This window comes from Anarhichas minor, unplaced genomic scaffold (assembly GCF_050575085.1).
Source record: "Anarhichas minor isolate MPS153535 unplaced genomic scaffold, ASM5057508v1 ptg000007l, whole genome shotgun sequence".
NCBI classification, from domain to species: Eukaryota; Metazoa; Chordata; class Actinopteri; order Perciformes; family Anarhichadidae; genus Anarhichas; species Anarhichas minor.
This window is the reverse complement of record NW_027466453.1, coordinates 20,878,309-20,903,118: the sequence shown is the minus strand read 5'-3', so window position 1 is coordinate 20,903,118 and position 24,810 is coordinate 20,878,309. Positions and strand designations below refer to the sequence as shown.

Genomic DNA, 24,810 nt, shown 5'->3' with positions numbered 1-24,810 from the left:
CTAATTAAGAATTTTGATGATGTTTATATGGATCTGATATGTGATCAAAGTGTCAGAGTTGGTAATCGTCTCTGTTCACTGAGCACTACAGTATTACACACCACTTGCGTTTCTTTATTTTCCTCTGGATAAAATGGCGTCTCCAGGACAGCTTTGTCTTTCTCAAATGAGAGCAGACCTTTGTTGAGGAAGTCACAGATCTTCTGCCATGAGTCAATCTCTGAGCACCAAAGTGCGGCTCTGGCTCTGAAGAACTGTGAGACTTCAGTCTCACTGCCTTGGGCCAGACTGATGCTGTCTTTACAGATGAAGAAGATATCCATGCCAAGGAAGAGAGCATTGAGCCCGATGGTTACTTTCCTGGCTGTGTCTGAGAGGGCAAGGGCCCCCTTGACTGCTGCCTGACCAATATCTGGTATTTCTGACGACACCCTGGAAATGTTACTTAGTGCTTTTCCTTTTTGCACTGCCTTAAAATCAGATAAATCTTTAATAAGTGAATGAATGGTATGTCCAACTGACTCCAGCTCAGAGAATAACTCATATTCTGCTTTCAATTCAATGTTAACAGCTGGTTGAGTGGACACCTCTTCCAGACAATCCTGGATACTCTGCACATCCTCCATGAAGCTCTGGAAAGACTCACTGGCTTTGTTTTGATAAGTACGGTTTACCACAAACTCTGTGGTTAGGGTGACCGCACTATTGACTCCACTGGTAACTCCAAGTGTTGTCCCACCTATCATGAGACCTAGAGAAAGACCAGCTGTTACAGGCATTAATGCCAAACCAAGGAGGGAAAGCAGACCTCCAGCTGCCCCCACTGAGCTGCCTGCCACACTGGAGATCTTTGACCCCTTGTTCATCCTGTCTAGCTGAACAGCACATTGCTCCAGGTCTTCCAGAGACTGAAGCATCCTGGGCCTTCGCTTGCTGAACTCACTGATGAAGTCAGAACATGACAATTCCTGGAACAAGAACACCATGCGGAAGGGCTGGTAGTCCCTGGGGAAGAGGAGACACACAAATAAAAAAATAAAATATATAGATTTTCGAAAGAATAGCTTTTTATTAGTGCTGGGCAACGATTACAATTTTTAATCGCGATTAATCACGATTTTTTTTGCGATTAATCGCATTGTTATGCGCAAAGATCAATAATGAATTCAAAAGTAGTGTATTGCACACTTTTATTTTAAAAGTACTGCTAAATGAACAAAAGTGCAATAACATTTGGTTTGTAAACACAAGGTTCTTTTTAACAGCAGTATTCCCTTTACACAGTAGCAGTTCTATCTCTTCGCTATCTGTGCTCAGTGTGCTGACTTTATTTGAAACGTTCCACTGCTGTGCAACATGAATAAAATGTTCTTCTGTTTTCATGACAGTCAGAGCATGTGAATGCAGCTCCACTGTTCATCAATATAATGCTGTAACTCCGAGGTGATGATGGTTACCCAGCGATGTCCAGTAGTCTCCACTGAGAGCAACAGCTGGTGCACGTTGTAACGCCGTCGCTTTTGTTGTCCTCTCCTTTTCATACAACTTGTGTATTCTTCTTGTGATGGTGCGTCTTGAGGCTCATACGTGCCGTCATTCGTTGCGATCCTAAAGGTGCGTTCACACCAAACGCGACACGAACGCACCTTGAGAACGTTCCTCAGACCGACATCTTCCACAATACTAGTCGGCCTGCAGTTTGTAGCTATCCACTTCGCTGTGTCTATCTATACTTCTCCCACATGCATCCAACGTAGTCTGCCGAAGACTTCCTCCACCGCTGCCAGTGAGCAACGGAGTTTCAAAATAATAATTTAACAAAAGAAACTGCGTTAACGCGCGATAAAATAATTGTCAGCGTTAATTAATGAATGTGTTAACCCGATAATAACGAGTTGACTGGCACAGCACTACTTTTTATATGTATAAAAAACGCCATTAACAAATCATTGATATTTGGTAATTTTTTTGCTTTTCAGTCTCTCCTCAAAAGACATTTATGACGTTGCACTGCATTGAACTTGATGCAGACTGACATGATGTCAGTCTCAAAGTTGACTTGTGCGCTGGAGGATGAAAACTACTGGGAGACCCCTTGTCTAGATTCACGTTAGTGTGCACATACACTGGTTCGCTACAAAGTTATCAATATGAAAATAGTCTGTGTTTGAGTACAACTCCAAATTATCGCTGTGGTCTGAACTACAACATACTACACCTGTGTTAGTGTTTAGCTGTGCTAGCATCACGGGTCTGTGGATGGCAATGTTGGCCGGTCAGTCGGCCGGTCCTCCACAACTATTGGATGGATTGTCATGACATTCGGTAAAGATGTTCATGGTCTCCAGCGGATGAATCGTTATGACTTTGGTGATCCTCTGACTGTTCCTTTAGCGCCAGCAACAGGTTGATATTTTTGGATTTTACATTTTGACCAGACATTCATGGCTCATTGCTCATTACTCCTTTCAACAGGCTGAGCTCCACCAGTATACATTCACTGGCTGTGAGCGCACAGCTGCAGCTGCACAGTTAATGCTCAGACTACGACTACAGTTGTGGTCTGTCTACCACATGTCTGTCTTAAAAAGTCTTAAAAATGAAGGTGCTAAGGGCTCTTTGATTTGTCCTCATAGGAGAACCCTGGTTGGTTCCTGGTAGAACCTTTTATAAAGGTTCCCACTGGAACCCTTTCAGACCAGCCTGGTCTCCTAAAAATCACTTCCCCATACAAAGAAACTGTGGTGTGACTGATGTTTTAAGGGAAATGTATTTAGTTGTGGATTATGTTTGCTTTGGACATATCACAAATATGTTTCAAATGTGTCCATGGTGGTCTTCAGAACCCATTCAGGGGGTTCTACTGAGAACCCTTTTATATTCCAAGGGTTTCATCTAGAATAGGGAGGAGAGCGAGTAACGTTTGCAGCAACAGTAATCACCTGTTATTATAACATACTGAGGTTCATCATTACTTCATGGTGCGTTCATGCTCCATTCAGAAAAAAATTTGTATTGGACGAAGGTAAATTATAATGTTATCATAACGTGATAAAATGTAATCTTGTAAAATGTAGTTTTGGCGAGAAACCTGAATAGAACCAACCTATACATGGAAGATGCTTACCGGATTTTCTTGAGCTGATTAATGTGATGAAGCATTCTTTGCATTTCATCTTCTGACAAATCCACATCGAGGTCCACCAGGGTTTTGACGTTCATCTTCAGGCAAAAGTCACTGAGGAAGCTGTGAAAGACACGGTTGCTTTGAATTTCTACTGGAGATGTTTCATCCTAATTTAATGAAATGATGAAAACAAAATGTGTTGTTGGTGAAATGTCTCTTTACCTTTTCTTTAACATCTTACAGATTTTCTGGGTGGTCTTAATGTATTCGTTCAGCTGATATGACAGCACTTCCACATTCTGAAGTTTGGGAAGGAAGAAGACACTTGCATCTCTTTTAAACTCGAGGAGGAGAGGGCAGATCATCCATGCAGCAGTGATGACAAGCTGAACATGTTCAGGTCTGATCCCTTCTGGCAGATGTAACACCGGGTTCTCCAACGTGAACACATGAAGGGAGGTGACCGCCAGCTTCTCCATTGCATCCAGGAAGCAGTCGAGCTTCTCCAGACCTCCCAGAGTGTCCTTCAGCACAGCAGCCAGCTCTTGTTGATTGGTGACTTCTGTCATCTTTGTCCGCTCTGTCTTCCTTGCATTCCTCCAGGTAGAGAGACTCTCACAGAATCCTCTCACTGTGTCAATATGGCTGAGGGTATCTTTGATGTACTGGCACAAAGCCCTCTGCAGGTTCTTTCTGTAACATGGAGACTAATCTCAGTTAGGGGAAAGGGGGAGGGTCTTTTTGTTTAAAGGAGGGCAGATGGATTACTGAATGGGCCTCACTAGCCTTCACATACAAAATGTTACTCAAAAAGACACTATACCAAACAGGAAGAGACTCAAAATGACCACAAAGAAACATCAACACAACAACAAAATGAGGCTAAACAATCATGAAGTCCATGTGTCTTGCTCCTATGTAGAAGGGACATATTGTCTCATAATCCGCCCATGAGGGAGGGTATGAAAAAGATCAAATAGTTACATCAGCAAGGAGGCTTTTTGTTACTAGTTAGTTGACAACTGACTGCAAGATAATAGTTCATAAAGTGATTATTATGATTAAATAATTATTTCTATTTTATCTGCATTAAGTGCCAAATGGCTCGTGATGAATATTAAGTCATCATTTACACAAAGTTGCTATTTTTGTGCCCCTCAAATAAAAACACTTCATGTATGTAAATGTATGTATGTGTCATATAACAAATAAAAAAATCTTTAGTAAGCATTTGATTTTGACTGAATCAAAGCTCTCATAAAAAGGTATGTGTATGTGTGGAAAGTAGATAAAACCTCTAAACCTTCCAATTTTGCATGTATTTTTTTAAAATATATTAACCTCTTTCAGGTCTATTAATGATAAACACATGAGACAGGGAGAGACGACCACATTTCACCCATCACAACGCAACAAACACAAAAACCAGGGGTTTTGAGGTAAATATAAAGAAATATATATACACACACAGAAAAACTAAATCTTTACAAGCTGAAAACATCAGACCTTATTGTAAACATAACTTTATCTTATTATAGGCTGCTAATATTTTAGGCTTTGCTGTGAAAAGAATCTGGAGTCTTAGCAGCAGCAAAAATATTCAAACTTTACCTTAAGTCCGACATCTGTTTGTCTCCGCTTGGTACGATGTCTACAACTGGCTTCAGATATTACCTGTGGAGACAAAATGTGAAAAAAAGAGTGAATAACCTTGTGAGACCAAACTTCAATCTGTGCAATTCACTCCGTTAATAGGGGTCAAAAATGACCCGTCACTATGTTTAACAGCATAGGAAACCCCTTTAATGATCTTTTTTCAACTTGAAATTCAATGACTTTTCCTAGAATGACCCCAACATGAAAAAAGGTTAAACATTGCCTTTGTTCATATTTCCATAAAAGCTGTACACCAACAGTGTACACATCTTGTCTTAGGGGTCATTTTTGACCCGGTAGTTATAAAATCATTTTCATACTACAGAAACCATAAAAAACACACCAGAACACACACACACACACACACACACACACACACACACACACACACACACACACACACACACACAAGAAATTGAGATTATGTGTGCTACTGATTGAACTCAGGGAAAACAAAAACTTTCTCGCGAATATGCAGCATGTCCCCTCCACGACCCCACACCTGGCTGAAGTTCACAGACAAAATACAAACAAGATCAGAGAGAATAAACATTTCCTGAAAGCATTGTTTACTAATGGGGAATGCAGTCAGAGACTATAGAGGTGCAGCAGATGACAGCACCCCCAGACAACTGGAAATGGATGGATGAGATTGACCTGCTCGGGCTGCTATTCTTAGCAGGTGTGTATAGGTCCCGAGGCGAGGCTGCAGTCTTTGGGATGCAGAGAGTGGAAGGACGATTTTCCGTGCAATGATGTCACTGAAAGTCTTTCATACTTTATCAAAAACGATACGATTTGATAATCGTGAGTCAAGACCTGCAAGGCGTGCGACAGACAAACTTGCGGCCATAAGAGAGGTCTGGGAGAAGTGGATTCCACTGATTAAACACAGTCTTTCTGCACTGTGAAGAGGAAAAACTTAGATATTCACAAAGTTTGTGATGAATGACAGGTTGTTTCTTCATGCAAAATAGATTTGGGATTTAAAATGCAATCAAGCTGTTTTATTTTAGGGGTTTAGTGAAGGCGGGTCATTTTTGACCCTTAGGACAAGTAGTGTATACAGAAAGTGAAGACAACACAAGGGTTAAGTTTGGTTTTGCTTTCATCTCTTAATATGAACCACACCCACCTCTGTCTTTAACTTATTCAAGGTGAGGCAGAATTGTATTCAACTGGGTTATTGTTTAACAAACATGTGTAACAGCATTTACTGAACACTACAGAGATGAACTCTGAGATCACTTTCTTCGTCTTTAGTCATCTGGTATGTCTCCAGCTTCTCATGTCATGAGAAACTCTTCTTCTTGGTGTTGTGGTAAATTGGGGCGGATACATCTTTCACTACTTTCATTTTCTGCTCTGTATTTTTTTAAATGTAATATCTGTTTGGTTTCTCAGTATTTCTTTGTCTGTCTGTAAGAGGAAGTCCCACAGTTGCTCAATCATTTAATTAATCCTTGATTTAATTTCGTTAAGATAGGATATAGAACATTATCTTGTTTATATTGTAATTGCTTATATTGTTTATGTTTTTATCGTGTAAAGTGTCTTCGAGTACCTTTTAAAGCGCTATATAAATAAAATGTATTATCGTTATTTTCACAGTTTGTCACTCATTTGGTTTACTGGAATGTTCTTGCCTCAAGGCTCATTCGGTGGTTGTTTGTGCGCTACATCTCAATCTTTGATAACAGCTTCTCGTGTTTGTCTGCAGTAAAAAATACAATCCTAGAATGATGAGGTGCCAGTGAGGTGTTAAATAAGATACATGCATTTAATTAGATAATCGGATACACCGTATACTAATATTTTAGGCTTTGCTGTGAAAATAATCTGGAGTCTTGGCAGCAGTAAAAATATTCACACTTTACCTTAACTCCGACGTCTGTTTGTCCCCACTTGGTACGCTGTCTACTACTGCTTGTGGCTTCAGATATTTCATGTGGAGACAAAAAGTATAAAAAAAAATCCGTTGCCACTCTGAAATACTATTAAATAGCACTGGGGAAAGAACCTTGCGTGACCGCCCTTCAATGCGTGCAATTCTCCGTTAAATTTGGTTTTGCTTTCGCTTTCGTCTCTTAATCCACATATGAACCACTCAGACACCTTTTTCTTTAGTTTATTCAAGGTGAGGCAGCATTTTATTCAACCGGGTTATTGTTTAACAAACATGTGTAACAGCATTTATTGAACACTACAGAGATGAACTCTGAGATCACTTTTATCGTCTTTAGTCGTCTGGTCTCTCATGTCGTGAGAAGCTCTTCTTCTTGATGTTGTGGTAAATTGTCTGGTGCCACATTTGCTGAATCATGCAAACGCACTCAAGTGCAACTTCCAACCTCCAGTTTCAGTAAACCACTGAAAAATAATCTCATTTTTAAAAAAGTATATTGACCAAAATTTAAAAAAGTAAAAGCAGAAAGTGAGTTCTCACTGAATAATTATCCTGCAAACAAAAAGGCCAAATAAACAGTCAAAAGTAACCTGCTACTGTGCACAGAAGAGCTGGAATGGCTTATGTACTGATTGTTTATTTCTACAAACATAACTGGCATTTCTAGAGGTGTCAGGTTAAATGAAACTTTAGTCTGTGTCAAAGTTTCATCTGATATCTGCATTAGAGATTTATAATCCTAGAATGTCGGATTACATTTGCTGCATATTTCTATTTTGGGACTCTCGTCTTCCAATAAAACACTAATTCACTTTAGTTCTCCAGTATGTTTTCTCAGCTGCTGAATTTACGACTACAAACTGCAATGAATAAACACAGAAAAGTATTTGTTCTACTTCGGCTACTTCTGACTCAAAGTAGACACGGCTTAGTTAAAGGCGCTACCTGGTGGTGGAAGTCATGCAGCACAGACACAAACATGAAGTACAACATTTTGAACATTGCAGCGAAAACATACATATTACTCCAGTACATTTAGAATATAAACATTGAATGCAAAAAAAAGATGCAATTACAAATTGACTTGTAAGCTGATTAAATGGAATTATACCAAAAAAGTTTGGTCCCTTACAAACAATATCTAACAGTTAGCAGCAGGAAATACCAAAATATAAAATCAATCTCTCTCATAGACTATGTTAAGATAATGTCCATCGGCATCAACGATAACCAAATTCAGAGCCATAAGCGTCCGCCTCATCATCCAAACGCTTCAAATAGTTTTTGTTTTAGCAGCAGAACTCTGCAGAGAACAACCAGAGAGCTGCAGAGTGGATTCTTCTCTTCTCCCAGTGACTCCAGTGAAAACACCAGTCAAGGTTTTAAAGCTGCTGACATCAGCAATATATTAGACATCATTCTGCATCAACTTCCTGATAACATACTGAAACAACTTACATTTCTTCTTCACTCTTCTTAGTTCAACATCTGTGTCAAGGTCAGTGTCTGCGTTATCTGCAGCATCAGGAAGCTCCAGTCGCACCTCATAAAGGCCACCGGGAGGGACCGGCAGCATCAGCAGAAGCCTTATAATGGTTCATGTTAGACATACTAGAGAATACTTCAGGTATTTTTGATTTAAACACGTTATTTATCAAGTCTGTATTGTGACGTTGCAGCAGCACAAGGACATAAATAACAGAATTAACCAATTTAAGTAAAAATCACAAGACAAGCAATAAACCTGCAGTATCCATGACCAGTGTTGCACTTAAATTACTTTAATACTGCAGTGTCGTCTCAATCAAAGAGAACCAATGATGTGATTATTAGCTGCCAAGTCAGCACTTAGTTTAGTTGTAGAGTAATATACCATCTGCTATAACAGCAGACTATAGTAGTAATAGTATATGATAATATTAAGTATTAGTACTTAGCGTTTGTCTGTATTGATAAAGAATGCCGGCACGTGGAGGGATACTTGGTCAGTTGTGTCTGTTACATTTGAAAGTATTTTTTATAATAATATTAATTCATACGGTTTTTGTTGTAACAGAAATACACTTAATTTTCAAATTCTTATTTATTTGTGCAAGAAAAATGTGCAGATTGAATTATACATACATGAAAAGAAGAGCATACAGATTGTACAGAATATCATTTGGATATTTTTCTCTAATTAAATTTTACAGTAATTGCAACTCTAGAATTTAAATAGTAATTATATTCATATAGTAGTGTTTATCATCAGGTAGAGTGCTAAATAACACACACAATAATGAGTCAATCCTTTTTACAGGTTTAGCAAAAGGTTCATATAAATTGATTTATGTCATGAGAAGTACAGCCAATTAACAATTCCTTACTGCGGGACTAATAAAGGATTATCTTATCTTATCTTATCTTATCTTATCTTAACTTAAAGATACATTTTGATGATGGTTGATGCAGTGAGCTGGAAGATGAATTTCAAGTTGGTAATCGTCTCTGTTCACTGAGCACTACTGTATTACACACGGCGGATCCTCATCTATTTCTTCTTTTTCATCCACTTCATCAAATAGAATTTTCATTCCCGTTTCTCTGCGTTTCTTCATTTCCTTCTCTGGGTAAAATGGCGTCTCCAGGAAAGCTTTGTTTTCCTCTGATGTCAGCAGACCTTTGCTCAGGAAGTCATAGATCTTCTGCCATGAGTCCATCTCTGAGCACCAAAGTGTGGCTCTGGCTCTGATGAACTGTGAGACTTCAGTCTCGCTGCCTTTGGCCAGATTGATGCTGTCTTTAACGATAAAGAAGATATCCATGCCAATGAAGAGAGCATTGAGCCCGATGAGCCCGGCCCTGGCCGACTTGGAGAGGGCAAGAGGCCCTTTGACTGCTGCCTGACCAATATCGGGGATATCTGCCACCACCCTGGGCACGTTACGTAACGCTTTCCCTTCCTGCACGGCCACTTTGCCAGCACTTACAGCCAGCTCTTCACTCTTTAACATCTTAATAGCTGAGGCAGCATCAACAAGTGAATCAATACCTTTTCCAATAGCACCAGCTTTACAAAGCACCTTGCCTACTCCCAGAGCCACATCTATCGGGTTTGTTTCCATTTTGGTGACCTCTTCCAGACAATCCTGGAGACTCTGCACATCCTCCATGAAGCTCTGGAAGATCTCACTGGCTTTCTTTTGATGTTTACGGTTCACGCCAATCTCTGTGGCAGTGGTGACCACACTGTTGACTCCGCTGGTAATTCCCATCCCCACCCCAGTCATTGTCAGAGCTAGAGACGCTCCAGCTGTTACAGGAATTAATGCCAAACCAATGATGGAAAGCACACCTCCAGCTGCCCCCACTGAGCTGCCTGCCACACTGGAGATCTTTGCCCCAAAATTCATCCTGTCTAGCTGAACAGCATTCTCCTCCAGGTCTTTTAGAGAATCCAACATCCTGGGATGTCGCTCTTTGAACTCAGTCATGAAGCTAGAATGTTCTCCCTGAAACAAAAACACCATCCGGAAGTTCTGGTTCATTCTGATAAAGAGAAAAGAAGAAATTAAGAAAGACTAAATAAGATGACACATCTCATGAAATAAATGACAAATTATAATGAGGCGTTAACTCCTGCTGGACAAGAACCATAACCCAGCTATCCTTTCATTTCTGAGTCCTTATATAAATCATGGAAAATCAGTTATTTGTCATTTAAGTGATGAATTATAACCATTTTGCCTCTAATTTTCCTTAGTTTCAGTAAATTGAGTGTACAGTAAAGCTGCTGTTTTCTCAAGCTCCTATTCGACTTTGTGTTTTTCTTGTTTTACTTTCTTATTTGCATCATTTTCTTTGAATGCATATTTGTATTAGCACTGTTGGAGGAAGCCTGCTATTTTAGATTTCCATTGCCAACCACTGCTTCTTTGCATTGTTGTGCATATGACAATAAATATTTTGAGTTGAATAAATAACTTAAATGTGCTGAACGCGAACGTCAGCAAGCTAATATTCTCATAATGACTATGTTGATGCTAGCTAGGTAGCCTCGAAGGTTTGCCACGCAGAAATAAAATAAGAGTAGAACGGACATTCCCATTCAAATGAACGTAACAGGACAGTCAGAGTGGCGACCATGTTTATGTGCAACGTTGCCATTGAGACAGTTGTAGCAGGCTTACTTCTGTATTAACTAAACTGACTTAGCAGTGAAATAGCAACGTTATGAAGTGTAGAGAGTGAGTATAATTTAACAACTTAATGCTTCATCCACACAGTCTTGTCACGGCATTGGTAAGCACACTGCTACCGCTACAACTCTGTTCAGCTCATTTTCTGTAACCAGTGTAGTATTAAAGCATAGTGGAATTAGCAAGCTAACTAGCGGACAGCTACTTAGTTAGTGAGCTAATTCCACCATGCTACAATGAGACACTGGTTACAGAAAATGAGCTGAAAAGAGGGCTAGTGGCCAGCGGCAGAGCTGGGTCCAACAGTGATTCCGCCCCATGCCAGAGAAGGATAAGCTAGCCTACCTAGCTAACTAGCCAGCCATCCGTCTCCGGAGCTGCATCCTCTCTCTTCCCGGCAGCTGCGACAACATTTTACTAACTTGTGTTGTCACCATAACAACAATCACAATGTTCTCTTGTACTTGTCCAATTACCACATAAAACAGTTAAATGTCTATTCTACTGCCGCTCTATTTCTATTTGTTAGGTAAGCATGATAGCATGCTAACATTTGCCAATGAGAGCTAAACAAAACGTATAGCTGAAGTTGATGGGAACGGCATTAGTTTTGCAGTGATTTAGTCAAACAAACCTATTGGACAAAATAAATTGATTAATTTGGACCTTACGGGGCTCTAAAGCAAAAGTCAGAGGATCATCATAGTCATTAGGATTCATCCTCTGGAGACAATGAATATCTGAATGAAATTCTTGGAGATAAAACATTCACGCCGAGTGGGAATGGAAACAAGTAATAATAATACAAATCATTTTGTACTGTATGTCTTTCCTGCAGTATGCATTTACATCACTCAATCACCACACCTTGCACATCTGTGTTGACATGTGGGTAAAAAAGAACCACACATTATTAACGCTTACCTGATTTCATCAAGCTCATTAATGTGACAAAGCATAATTTGTACGTCATCTTCAGACAAATCCACATCGAGGTCCACCAGGGTTTCGTCGTTCATCTCTATGCAAAAGTCACTGAGGGAGCTGTACAAGACACACATTAATTATTTCAAACAGATGTCTATTTTGCAAAATGTGCATATTATTTTGAAATGTCTCTTTACCTTTTCTCTAACGTCCCACAGATGTTCTGGGTGGTCTTAATGTATTCGTTCAGCTGAAATGACAGCACTTCCACATTCTGAAGTTTGGGAAGGAAGAAGACACTTGCATCTCTTTTAAACTCGAGGAGGTGAGGGCAGATTATACGTGCAGCAGTGATGACAAGCTGAACATCTTCAGGTCTGATCCCTTCTGGCAGATGTAACACCGGGTTCTCCACCGTGAACACATGGAGTGAGGTGACCGCCAGCTTCTCCACTGCATCCAGGAAGCAGTCGAGCTTCTCCAGACCTCCCAGAGTGTCCTTCAGCACAGCAGCCAGTTTTTGTTGATCGGTGACTTCTGTCATCTTTGTCCGCTCTGTCTTCCTTGCATCCGTCCATGTAGAGAGACTCTCACAGAATCCTCTCACTGTGTCAATATGGCTGAGGGTATCTTTGACGTACTGGGACAAAGCCCTCTGCAGGTTCTCTCTGTAACATGGAGACTAATCTCAGTTAGGGGACTGGGGGAGGGTCTTTTTATTTAAAGGAGGGCAGATGGATTACTGAATGGGCCTCACTGGCCTTCACATACAAAATGCTATCAAACAGGAAGAGACTCAAAATGACCACAAAGAAACATCAACACAACAACAAAAATAGGCTAAACAATCATGAAGTCCGTGTGTCTTGCTCCTATGTAGAAGGGCCATATTGTCTCATAATCCGCCCATGAGGGAGGGTATGAAAAAGATCAAATAGTTACATCAGCAAGGAGGCTTTTTGTTACTAGTTAGGTACTTGAGAACCGACTGCAAGATAATAGTTCATAAAGTGATTATTATGATTAAATAATAATTTCTATTTTATCTGCATTAAGTGCCAAATGGCTCATGATGAATATTAAGTCATCATTTACACAAAGTTAATATTTTTGTGCCCCTCAAATAAAACCACTTCATGTATGTAAATGTATGTATGTGTCATATAACAAATAAAAAAATCTTTAGTAAGCATTTGATTTTGACTGAATCAAAGCTCTCATAAAAAGGTATGTGTATGTGTGGAAAGTAGATAAAACCACTAAATCTTCCAATTTTGCATGTATTTTTTTTAAATATATTAACCTCTTTCAGGCCTATTAATGGTAAACACATGAGACAGGGAGAGACGACCACATTTGACCCATCACAATGCAACAAACACAAAAACCAGAGGTTTTGAGGTAAATATAAAAAAATATATATACACACAGAAAAACTAAATCTTTACAAGCTGAAAACATCAGACCTTATTGTAAACATAACTTTATCTTATTATAGGCTGCTAATATTTTAGGCTTTGCTGTGAAAAGAATCTGGAGTCTTAGCAGCAGCAAAAATATTCAAACTTTACCTTAAGTCCGACATCTGTTTGTCTCCGCTTGGTACGATGTCTACAACTGGCTTCAGATATTACCTGTGGAGACAAAATGTGAAAAAAAGAGTGAATAACCTTGTGAGACCAAACTTCAATCTGTGCAATTCACTCCGTTAATAGGGGTCAAAAATGACCCGTCACTATGTTTAACAGCATAGGAAACCCCTTTAATGATCTTTTTTCAACTTGAAATTCAATGACTTTTCCTAGAATGACCCCAACATGACAAAAAGTTAAACATTGCCTTTGTTCATATTTCCATAAAAGCTGTACACCAACAGTGTACACATCTTGTCTTAGGGGTCATTTTTGACCCGGTAGTTATAAAATCATTTTCATACTACAGAAACCATAAAAAACACACCAGAACACACACACACACACACACACACACACACACACACACACACACACACACACACACAAGAAATTGAGATTATGTGTGCTACTGATTGAACTCAGGGAAAACAAAAACTTTCTCGCGAATATGCAGCATGTCCCCTCCACGACCCCACACCTGGCTGAAGTTCACAGACAAAATACAAACAAGATCAGAGAGAATAAACATTTCCTGAAAGCATTGTTTACTAATGGGGAATGCAGTCAGAGACTATAGAGGTGCAGCAGATGACAGCACCCCCAGACAACTGGAAATGGATGGATGAGATTGACCTGCTCGGGCTGCTATTCTTAGCAGGTGTGTATAGGTCCCGAGGCGAGGCTGCAGTCTTTGGGATGCAGAGAGTGGAAGGGCGATTTTCCGTGCAATGATGTCACTGAAAGTCTTTCATACTTTATCAAAAACGATACGATTTGATAATCGTGAGTCAAGACCTGCAAGGCGTGTGACAGACAAACTTGCGGCCATAAGAGAGGTCTGGGAGAAGTGGATTCCACTGATTAAACACAGTCTTTCTGCACTGTGAAGAGGAAAAACTTAGATATTCACAAAGTTTGTGATGAATGACAGGTTGTTTCTTCATGCAAAATAGATTTGGGATTTAAAATGCAATCAAGCTGTTTTATTTTAGGGGTTTAGTGAAGGCGGGTCATTTTTGACCCTTAGGACAAGTAGTGTATACAGAAAGTGAAGACAACACAAGGGTTAAGTTTGGTTTTGCTTTCATCTCTTAATATGAACCACACCCACCTCTCTCTTTAACTTATTCAAGGTGAGGCAGAATTGTATTCAACTGGGTTATTGTTTAACAAACATGTGTAACAGCATTTACTGAACACTACAGAGATGAACTCTGAGATCACTTTCTTCGTCTTTAGTCGTCTGGTATGTCTCCAGTTTCTCATGTCATGAGAAACTCTTCTTCTTGGTGTTGTGGTAAATTGGGGCGGATACATCTTTCACTACTTTCATTTTCTGCTCTGTATTTTTTTAATCTAATATCCGTTTGGTTTCTAATTATTTCTTTGTCTGTCTGTAAGAGGAAGTCCCACAGTTGCTCAATCATTTAATTAATTCTTCATTTAATTTCGTTAAGATAGGATATAGAACATTATCTTGTTTATATTGTAATTGCTTATATTGTTTATGTTTTTATCGTGTAAAGTGTCTTCGAGTACCTTTTAAAGCGCTATATAAATAAAATGTATTATCGTTATTTTCACAGTTTGTCACTTATTTGGTTTACTGGAATGTTCTTGCCTCAAGGCTCATTCGGTGGTTGTTTGTGCGCTACATCTCAATCTTTGATAACAGCTTCTCGTGTTTGCCTGCAGTAAAAAATACAATCCTAGAATGATGAGGTGCCAGTGAGGTGTTAAATAAGATACATGCATTTAATTAGATAATCGGATACACCGTCTACTAATATTTTAGGCTTTGCTGTGAAAAGAATCTGGAGTCTTGGCAGCAGTAAAAATATTCACACTTTACCTTAACTCCGACGTCTGTTTGTCCCCACTTGGTACGCTGTCTACTACTGCTTGTGGCTTCAGATATTTCATGTGGAGACAAAAAGTATAAAAAAAAATCCGTTGCCACTCTGAAATACTATTAAATAGCACTGGGGAAAGAACCTTGCGTGACCGCACTTCAATGCGTGCAATTCTCCGTTAAATTTGGTTTTGCTTTCGCTTTTGTCTTAATCCACATATGAACCACTCAGACACCTTTTTCTTTAGTTTATTCAAGGTGAGGCAGAATTTTATTCAACCGGGTTATTGTTTAACAAACATGTGGAACAGCATTTACTGAACACTACAGAGATGAACTCTGAGATCACTTTTATCGTCTTTAGTCGTCTGGTCTCTCATGTCGTGAGAAGCTCTTCTTCTTGATGTTGTGGTAAATTGTCTGGTGCCACATTTGCTGAATCATGCAAACGCACTCAAGTGCAACTTCCAACCTCCAGTTTCAGTAAACCACTGAAAAATAATCTCATTTTTAAAAAAGTATATTGACCAAAATTTAAAAAAGTAAAAGCAGAAAGTGAGTTCTCACTGAATAATTATCCTGCAAACAAAAAGGCCAAATAAACAGTCAAAAGTAACCTGCTACTATGCACAGAAGAGCTGGAATGGCTTATGTACTGATTGTTTATTTCTACAAACATAACTGGCATTTCTAGAGGTGTCAGGTTAAATGGAACTTTAGTCTGTGTCAAAGTTTCATCTGATATCTGCATTAGAGATTTATAATCCTAGAATGTCGGATTACATTTGCTGCATATTTCTATTTTGGGACTCTCGTCTTCCAATAAAACACTAATTCACTTTAGTTCTCCAGTATGTTTTCTCAGCTGCTGAACTTACGACTACAAACTGCAATGAATAAACACAGAAAAGTATTTGTTCTACTTCGGCTATTTCTGACTCAAAGTAGACTAGGCTTAGTTAAAGGCGCTACCTGGTGGTGGAAGTCATGCAGCACAGACACAAACATGAAGTACAACATTTTGAACATTGCAGCGAAAACATACATATTACTCCAGTACATTTAGAATATAAACATTGAATGCAAAAAAAAGATGCAATTACAAATTGACTTGTAAAATGATTAAATGGAATTATACAAACAATATCTAACAGTTAGCAGCAGGAAATACCAAAATATAAAATGAATCTCTCTCATAGACTATGTTAAGATAATGTCCATCGGCATCAACGATAACCAAATTCAGAGCCATAAGCGTCCGCCTCATCATCCAAACGCTTCAAATAGTTTTTGTTTTAGCAGCAGAACTCTGCAGAGAACAACCAGAGAGCTGCAGAGTGGATTCTTCACTTCTCCCAGTGAGTCCAGTGAAAACACCAGTCAAGGTTTTAAAGCTGCTGACATCAGCAATATATTAGACATCATTCTGCATCAACTTCCTGATAACATACTGAAACAACTTACATTTCTTCTTTGCTCTTCTTAGTTCAACATCTGTGTCAAGGTCAGTGTCTGCGTTATCCACAGCATCAGGAAGCTCCAGTCGCACCTCATAAAGGCCACCGGGAGGGACCGGCAGCATCATCAGAAGCCTTATAATGGTTCATGTTAGACATACTAGAGAATACTTCAAGGTATTTTTGATTTAAACACGTTATTTATCAAGTCTGTATTGTGACGTTGCAGCAGCACAAGGACATAAATAACAGAATTAACCAATTTAAGTAAAAATCACAAGACAAGTGACAAACCTGCAGTATCCATGACCAGTGTTGCACTTAAATTACTTTAATACTGCAGTGTCATCTCAAACAAAGAGAACCAATGATGTGATTATTAGCTGCCAAGTCAGCACTTAGTTTAGTTGTAGAGTAATATACCATCTGCTATAACAGCAGACTATAGTAGTAATAGTATATGATAATATTAAGTATTAGTACTTAGCGTTTGTCTGTATTGATAAAGAATGCCGGCACGTGGAGGGATACTTGGTCAGATGTGTCTGTTACATTTTAAAGTATTTTTATAATAATATTAATTCATACGGTTTTTGTTGTAACAGAAATACACTTCATTTTCAAATTCTTATTTATTTGTGCAAGAAAAATGTGCAGATTGAATTATACATACATGAAAAGAAGAGCATACAGATTGTACAGAATATCATTTGGATATTTTTCTCTAATTAAATTTTACAGTAATTGCAACTCTGGAATTTAAATAGTAATTATATTCATATAGTAGTGTTTATCATCAGGTAGAGTGCTAAATAACACACACAATAATGAGTCAATCCTTTTTACAGGTTTAGCAAAAGGTTCATATAAATTGATTTATGTCATGAGAAGTACAGCCAATTAAGAATTCCTTATTGCGGGACTAATAAAGGATTATCTTATCTTATCTTATCTTAACTTAAAGATACATTTTGATGATGGTTGATGCAGTGAGCTGGAAGATGAATTTCAAGTTGGTAATCGTCTCTGTTCACTGAGCACTACTGTATTACACATGACTGTTAGTGTTTCTCATCTATTTCTTCTTTTTCATCCACTTCATCAAATGGAATTTTCATTCCCGTTTCTCTGCGTTTCTTCATTTCCTTCTCTGGATAAAATGGCGTCTCCAGGAAAGCTTTGTTTTCCTCTGATGTCAGCAGACCTTTGCTCAGGAAGTCATAGATCTTCTGCCATGAGTCCATCTCTGAGCACCAAAGTGTGGCTCTGGCTCTGATGAACTGTGAGACTTCAGTCTCGCTGCCTTTGGCCAGACTGATGCTGTCTTTACAGATGAAGAAGACATCCATGCCAATGAAGAGAGCATTGAGCCCGATGAGCCCGGCCCTGGCCGACTTGGAGAGGGCAAGAGGCCCTTTGACTGCTGCCTGACCAATATCGGGGATATCTGCCGCCACCCTGGGCACGTTACGTAACGCTTTCCCTTCCTGCACGGCCACTTTGCCAGCACTTACAGCCAGCTCTTCACTTTTTAACACCTTAATAGCTGAGGCAGCATCAACAAGCGAATCAATACCTTTTCCAATAGCACCAGCTTTACAAAGCACCTTGCCTACTCCCAGAGCCACATCTATCGGGTTTGTTTCCCTTTTGGGGACCTCTTCCAGACAATCCTGGAGAATCTGCACATCCTCCATGAAGCTCTGGAAGATCTCACTGGCTTTCTTTTGATGTTTACAGTTTACACCAATCTCTGTGGCAGTGGTGACCGCACTGTTGACTCCGCTGGTAATTCCCATCCCCACCCCAGTCATTGTCAGAGCTAGAGACACTCCAGCTGTTACAGGAATTAATGCCAAACCAATGATGGAAAGCACACCTCCAGCTGCCCCCACTGAGCTGCCTGCCACACTGGAGATCTTTGCCCCCTTGTTCATCCTGTCTAGCTGAACAGCATTCTCCTCCAGGTCTTTTAGAGAATCCAACATCCTGGGATGTCGCTTTTCGAACTCAGTCATGAAGCTAGAATGTTCTCCCTGAAACAAAAACACCGTCCGGAAGTTCTCGTTCATTCTGATGAAGAGAAAAGAAGAAATTAAGAAAGACTAAATAAGATGACTCATCTCAAAAGTTAAGTTTATAATTCAGTGTGAAAAAAATTTGATTTAGGATCTGGTTCTTTTTGGAACAAACATTACGAGGCGAAAATAATCAATAAAATCAACATGAAGAAATAAGAAGAAGTGGCTACAATCTCATGAAATAAATGAGAAATTATAATGAGGTGTTAACTCCTGCTGGACAAGAACCAGAACCCAACTATTCTTTAATTTCTCTGTCCTTATACAAATCATGCAAAACCTGTTTTGTCATTTAAGTGATGAATTATAAAAATGTTCTCACATAACTATGTTGATGCTAGCTAGGTAGCCTCGAAGGTTTGCCACGCAGAAATAAAATAGGAGTAGAACTAACATTTCCATTCAAATGAACGTAACAGGACAGTCAGAGTGGCGACCATGTTTATGTGCAACGTTGCCATTGAGACAGTTGTAGCAGGCTTACTTCTGTATTAACTAAACTGACTTAGCAGTGAAATAGCAACATTATGAAGTGTAGAGAGTAAGTGAGTATAATTTAACAACTTAATGCTTCATCCACACAGTCTTGTCACAGCGTTGGAAAGCACACTGCTACCGCTACAACTCTGTTCAGCTCATTTTCTGTAACCAGTGTAGTATTAAAGCATAGTGGAATTAGCAAGCTAACTAGTGGACAGCTACTTAGTTAGTGAGCTAATTCCACCATGCTACAATGAGACACTGGTTACAGAAAATGAGCTGAAAAGAGGGCTAGTGGCCAGCGGCAGAGCTGGGTCCAACAGTGCTTCCGCCCCATGCCAGAGAAGGATAAGCTAGCCTACCTAGCTAACTAGCAAGCCATCCGTCTGGCAAACACGTCACTAACTTGTGTTGTCACCATAACAACAATCACAATGTTCTCTTGCACTTGTCCAATTACCACAGAAAACAGTTAAATGTGTATTCTACTGCTGCTGAATGAAATTCTTGGAGATAAAACATTCACGCAGAGTAGGAACGTAAACAAGTAAGGAAGAAAATCATTTTGTACTGTATGTCTTTCCTGCAGTATGCATTTACATCACTCAATCACCACACCTTGCACATCTGTGTTGACATGTGGGTAAAAAAGAACCACACATTATTAACGCTTACCTGATTTCATCAAGCTCATTAATGTGACAAAGCATCATTTGTACGTCATCTTCAGACAAATCCACATCGAGGTCCACCAGGGTTTCGTCGTTCATCTCTATGCAAAAGTCACAGAGGGAGCTGTACAAGACACACATACATTTTTTATAATAGATGTTTATTTTGCAGAAATGTGCATATTATTTTGAAATGTCTCTTTACCTTTTCTCTAACGTCCCACAGATGTTCTGGGTGGTCTGAATGTATTCGTTCAGCTGATATGACAGCACTTCCACATTCTGAAGTTTGGGAAGGAAGAAGACACTTGCATCTCTTTTAAACTTGAGGAGGACAGGGCAGATTATCCGTGCAGCAGTGATGACAAGCTCAACATCTTCAGGTCTGATCCCTTCTGGCAGATGTAACACCGGGTTCTCCACCGTGAACACATGGACTGAGGTGACTGCCAGATTCTCCACTGCATCCAGGAAGCAGTCGAGCTTCTGCAGACCTCCCAGAGTGTCCTCCAGCACAGCAGCCAGCTCCGTCTCCAGCTCTGCACGCCTGCTGTCTGCAGTCACCTGGGTTGCCTTGCTCGTCATGTATTCAGAAAAGGCCTTACATTTTTTCTCTGACTTTTTGACATGGTCAAAGGTTAGGTCAATGTTGTCAGCCCTGTCTTTGATGTCCATCATCATGAGCAACTCTGTCTTCCTCCCAAGCTTCCATTTTTGGCTCCTCTCACAGAATTCTCTCACTGTGTCGATGTAGATGAGGGTATCCCCGATGTAGCAGCACAAGGCCTCCTGAAGTTCCTTTCTGAAACACAAAACATCTTCCAGTTTGTGAAAGTTCAAAACTAATTCAAACTAAACTGTTGCTGTTGAGCTGCAGGAAGCTTTGGACAGGAGTCAGACAGCCACTCTTCATCTCCAGAGTGAACTAAATACTGAAGTTGAGCTGCAGTGTTTGAACCGACAGCAGCACTGAGAGTTGCTTCACCCGCACAACATCACTGAAAGAGACACCAAACAACTACAAAGAGACACTAAATGACCTCAAAGATACACTAAATAACTACAAAGAGATTCAGAGACACAAAACAATAACTACACAAAAAGACTACAACATGAGCTAAATGACTACAAAGAGATTCAGAGACACAAAACAGCTACAAAGAGACAAAACTACACAAAAAGACCACAAAACGACTACAACATGAACTTAATGACTACAAAGAGACAAAAAGCAACCACAGAGATGCAAAAAGACAATAAAACAACTACAAAGAGAACAGAACGACTACAAAAGATATGCAGAGACAAAATAAACAGCAGCAAAAAAGACAAATAACTACAGAAAATGCAAAAAGTCAACAAAACGACTACAAAGAGACAGACAAACACAACCTCAACAAAGTAAACTACAAACAAAAAAGGTAAAAGGGAGAATACTGGATTCACCATAAACTATATAACACAATAAGTATGCATGTTGTATTTATTAATGACTAAAAAGACCCACTTATACACCTGAGGGGTCGTGAGATGATCGGATGGAAAAGAGGAAAGAATACTTTCCAGAGCACAAATCGTTTATCAATGCGTTTAATGACTTCCTGTTTTCAGAAAACGTTTTAAACAATATTCTACTTATTCTTTTGAGCACAATAAGTTACAATAATCTATTTTGAACAGTGAAATGATTGTACAGTGATTGATGACATACCAAAAGCTAAGAGGTGATCATTTCACTACATGCAACATTACTTTTCTACATTTATGCAACACTAAAAAAAACACTGAAATGTATTTAACATCTTTATACCCTATTGTGTGGCCTTTGGGGGTTTCAGGCATTCACACATCTGTCTCCTAATAATACACATACACATGTATTTGACACTTTGCTGTTCTACAGGCTTTTCTGTCTTTTTCTGTGCAAAAGTAGCTCAAAGATTTAAACTCTTTACCTTGCAGCAGACATGTTTCTCTTCTTGGTATGTCGTCTTCAGGTCCTCATTTTATTACCTGCGTGGTTAAAATATAAACAGATCTTTTACTTGTCTAGAGACCACCAACTCATCTGTTGACTGAATCAGTTAAACATCAGCATCTGATCCGTCGGGAGTTTTCTTGACAAAACGTCGAAAGCTGTTCGGTTTCGTTTTCGTTTCTCCACATCACCAGGTTGAACCGAACAACAACACACATTCATTCACGGCTCGGCCGTCAGCTGAGTTTTGTTTATTCAACACGCTGAAACAGGGAAGTCAGTATAACTTAAAGTACCAGTTTGATTCTCGTGATGTCACGAGATCACGCGAGAATCACGTTATCAGCAGCAGCGCACCAGCTGATTTCCTGATGCTGCCTTCATGTCGGAAATGTAAACTTGATGTGACCGAAAGCAATGATTTAAGTGACTGTGAAGGGAAAGTTGCCTTTCTAGCAGAGAGTTAATATGGGAACAGTGGTATTCAAATACTGTACTTTAGTACAATCCTGTCCCGACATCCTGTTGAAACTGCCCCGCACTGCTGCACGCGCTGTTTGAGCAGGACAACACGCAGCTTTGATTACTTAGAAAATCTAAGAGTGGTACAAATCTTCAGAGTTGCTGTGCTCTATTTTAACCTTAACAGATGTTTAATCACTCACAATACTGTGAGTTAAATGTGGCTTTGCAGCGTCTTTTGGTGTAATTCTTTTTAGAAAAAGTGAAATGTAATATAAAATAAAAGGTAGGTGCTCCTAATGCAAAATCATCTTTAATGGTGCCATCAGGGTTCAGTTCACTTATCAGAAGTCTTGTGTAACAGCACCACCCAGTGGTGTATAGGGCGAGAATCTTTAAATCTAAACTTTTCTATTTTTGTTTGTATGTGAAATTATAAAGTAATAAATAATAATTCTTGAAATGGCTTCATTTAGATAGATGTAGGCTGATGGATCAAACACTGCTGTTAAAGTTGAATGAAACAGAGCAGAGGGCTGACTGAAGCAGCTATAAACCTTCATTAGATGACCCATATGACAGCACTGCTGATGTCCCTGGTCATGTTAAGACACCGCGTGCACAGCGGTGTGTATACAAGCTATAGGCAGTGAGGTGGGCTTAGTGCCCTTTCTATGGCAACAGGGCGTCCAGAATCTGTATGTTTTCTCTCAGCTGATCTCAGTTCACTCCTCACAGCTATGACACTGACTCCATGCTCACTAACAGATCTCAGATCAGGCAACAATTTAAAATATTGTAATAAACTGTCAGAAAATAAAAGGCAAGTTTCAGGTTTGATGAGGGAGAATGAATGACCAGTCCTGACCAAGAGAGAGAAAATGACGTAAAGATGAAGAAGGAATGATCTCTAAGGAAATAAACGTGAAGAAAAACATTAACTTAGGACAATAAAGAATAAACAATGAAGGAAAAAGAAATAAAAACATTAATATGAAGAGAGGAAAGAGACGGATAGACAGACAAGATGAACAAATAAAAAAATGATTAAAGGGAAAGTAAAAGTTACCGGGATAATATGAAGGGTTGGGCGATATGAAGACAGAATAAGAAGGAAAAGATTGACAGAATAAAGAATAAAGAAAGAGTAACAAAGAAAGAAGATAGAAAAAAATGTAGAACAAAGACAGGAATGAAAGGATAAGAAAAAAGAAAAAATGAAAGTAGTAAGAAACAAAGGAAGGAATAATTTAAAGAAAGAAGACAAGGCAACATGAAGAGAGGGGAAAAACAAAGTATAAGGAAAGTATAAGTAGCATGATTCAGACATTATAGTGCATCACTTTTGTCTTAAGCTTGCAGTTAGAAGCAGAATAAAACAGAAATGAAATGGAAAACAGAAGTGAGTATCTATCAGCCTGAGTCACAATAATACAGTAGTTACCTGTTGAAACATCAGCAGCAGGCGGCTGAATCAGGAGCCTTTTATTCTGCAAACAGACTGACTGTGTCTTTGTGATGGAAGATTTCTATGTTAATCGGGAGAAGAGAGAGTTGTTCACAAATCAATAACAAAGTCTTCAAAAGATTCAAAGTTGTCTTTGTCCATTTATTTGCTTGCAAGGGAAGAGTGCACCACAGATACTCATTCAGCAGTCTGTGGTGTGAGCTTCAACGAAATACAACATTCAACCTTCTTTTATACCTACAGAGGCCTCCGCCCCACATGACTCCCATGCAGGAAGTGTCTAGTCTGGTCTTATCTGGTTCATGCAGGTAGCTCAGTGAGTCGGTTGTGGTTTCTATGTTCCTGTTTTAAACTAGCCTTCCGAGAAACAGAGTATGTGAACATGTCTTCAGTTAAGAAAACAGGTCTTTAGGTGCTGACATCTGTGTCTTGCAGGGCCTGTTTTTACTTCTCCATTATACCAAGATGTCACACTATGTTCTTTAAAAACCTTCCATGATGCTAATACATATTTTACCATTACATCTTCTCTTTCACCTGTTTGTTCCTCTTAGCTTCTCTCATGGCGTTAGCTTCACTGATGCACGGGAAAGAAGAGCAGCCACCCTGAGAATGTCTGGAAAGTTTCAGGAAACAAGTAACAAAGATAGAAGTACAGGAAATACAAGTACTGCATCCATCAAGTGTAATACATTTGAGTAAACATGACAAATTCAGTTCTTCATTCAGGTCGAAGAGCTGCTCTGTGTTAAAAGTGTGAATGCAACACGCCTCTCTGCGGAGCAGTGAGTTGATAATGTCACCACCTCCAGGAGAGGGGGAAATGTTTTCTATTCCCCATTAAATGAAGCTGCAGAACCATGGCCAGCCTGCTGAGCATACTGTTCAGCATTAACAAATATAATTGCTCAACAAAATGCACTAAAATTTGAA

The 24,810-nt window shown here is 39.3% G+C and overlaps 3 protein-coding genes across 7 annotated transcripts in view; all 3 read right to left on the bottom strand.

Annotated features, from left to right (window-relative positions):
* The window catches only part of LOC142945155 (uncharacterized), a 42,372-nt gene extending 35,531 nt beyond the window's left edge, over positions 1 to 6,841 (bottom strand). The window contains exons 1-4 of one of the 3 annotated variants that reach the window (XM_076086563.1): positions 6,668 to 6,841; positions 4,739 to 4,803; positions 3,350 to 3,651; positions 3,128 to 3,247 (exon numbers count right to left, since the gene is read on the bottom strand). In XM_076086563.1, coding sequence (XP_075942678.1) covers positions 3,128 to 3,247; positions 3,350 to 3,651; positions 4,739 to 4,803; positions 6,668 to 6,731 — 551 coding nt within the window. In that variant the 5' untranslated portion in view covers positions 6,732 to 6,841. Of the gene's footprint in view, positions 1 to 3,127; positions 3,248 to 3,349; positions 3,821 to 4,738; positions 4,804 to 6,660 lie in introns of all 3 variants that reach the window. The other 2 variants (XM_076086561.1, XM_076086562.1) reach the window with 2 other exon arrangements.
* Positions 6,842 to 8,757: 1,916 nt separating this feature from the next.
* LOC142945156 (apolipoprotein L1-like) lies at positions 8,758 to 15,926 on the bottom strand. 3 transcript variants are annotated; one of them, XM_076086565.1, is made up of 5 exons: positions 15,281 to 15,926; positions 13,366 to 13,428; positions 11,992 to 12,462; positions 11,792 to 11,911; positions 8,758 to 10,217 (listed from the first exon to the last, which is right to left on the bottom strand). In XM_076086565.1, the coding sequence occupies exons 2-5, from the start codon at positions 13,377 to 13,379 to the stop codon at positions 9,191 to 9,193; spliced, it is 1,632 nt and encodes a 543-aa protein (XP_075942680.1). In that variant the 5' UTR covers positions 13,380 to 13,428; positions 15,281 to 15,926; the 3' UTR covers positions 8,758 to 9,190. The 3 variants fall into 3 exon arrangements, with proteins under 3 accessions (XP_075942680.1, XP_075942679.1, XP_075942681.1); XM_076086564.1 differs by having other exon boundaries at positions 13,366 to 13,430; positions 15,288 to 15,926; XM_076086566.1 differs by lacking the exon at positions 13,366 to 13,428 and having other exon boundaries at positions 15,281 to 15,286.
* Positions 15,927 to 17,362: 1,436 nt separating this feature from the next.
* On the bottom strand, positions 17,363 to 24,329 carry LOC142945153 (uncharacterized). The gene is made up of 5 exons (XM_076086558.1): positions 23,854 to 24,329; positions 21,925 to 21,982; positions 20,175 to 20,771; positions 19,974 to 20,093; positions 17,363 to 18,810 (listed from the first exon to the last, which is right to left on the bottom strand). The coding sequence occupies exons 2-5, from the start codon at positions 21,936 to 21,938 to the stop codon at positions 17,799 to 17,801; spliced, it is 1,743 nt and encodes a 580-aa protein (XP_075942673.1). The 5' UTR covers positions 21,939 to 21,982; positions 23,854 to 24,329; the 3' UTR covers positions 17,363 to 17,798.
* Positions 24,330 to 24,810: the final 481 nt, after the last annotated feature.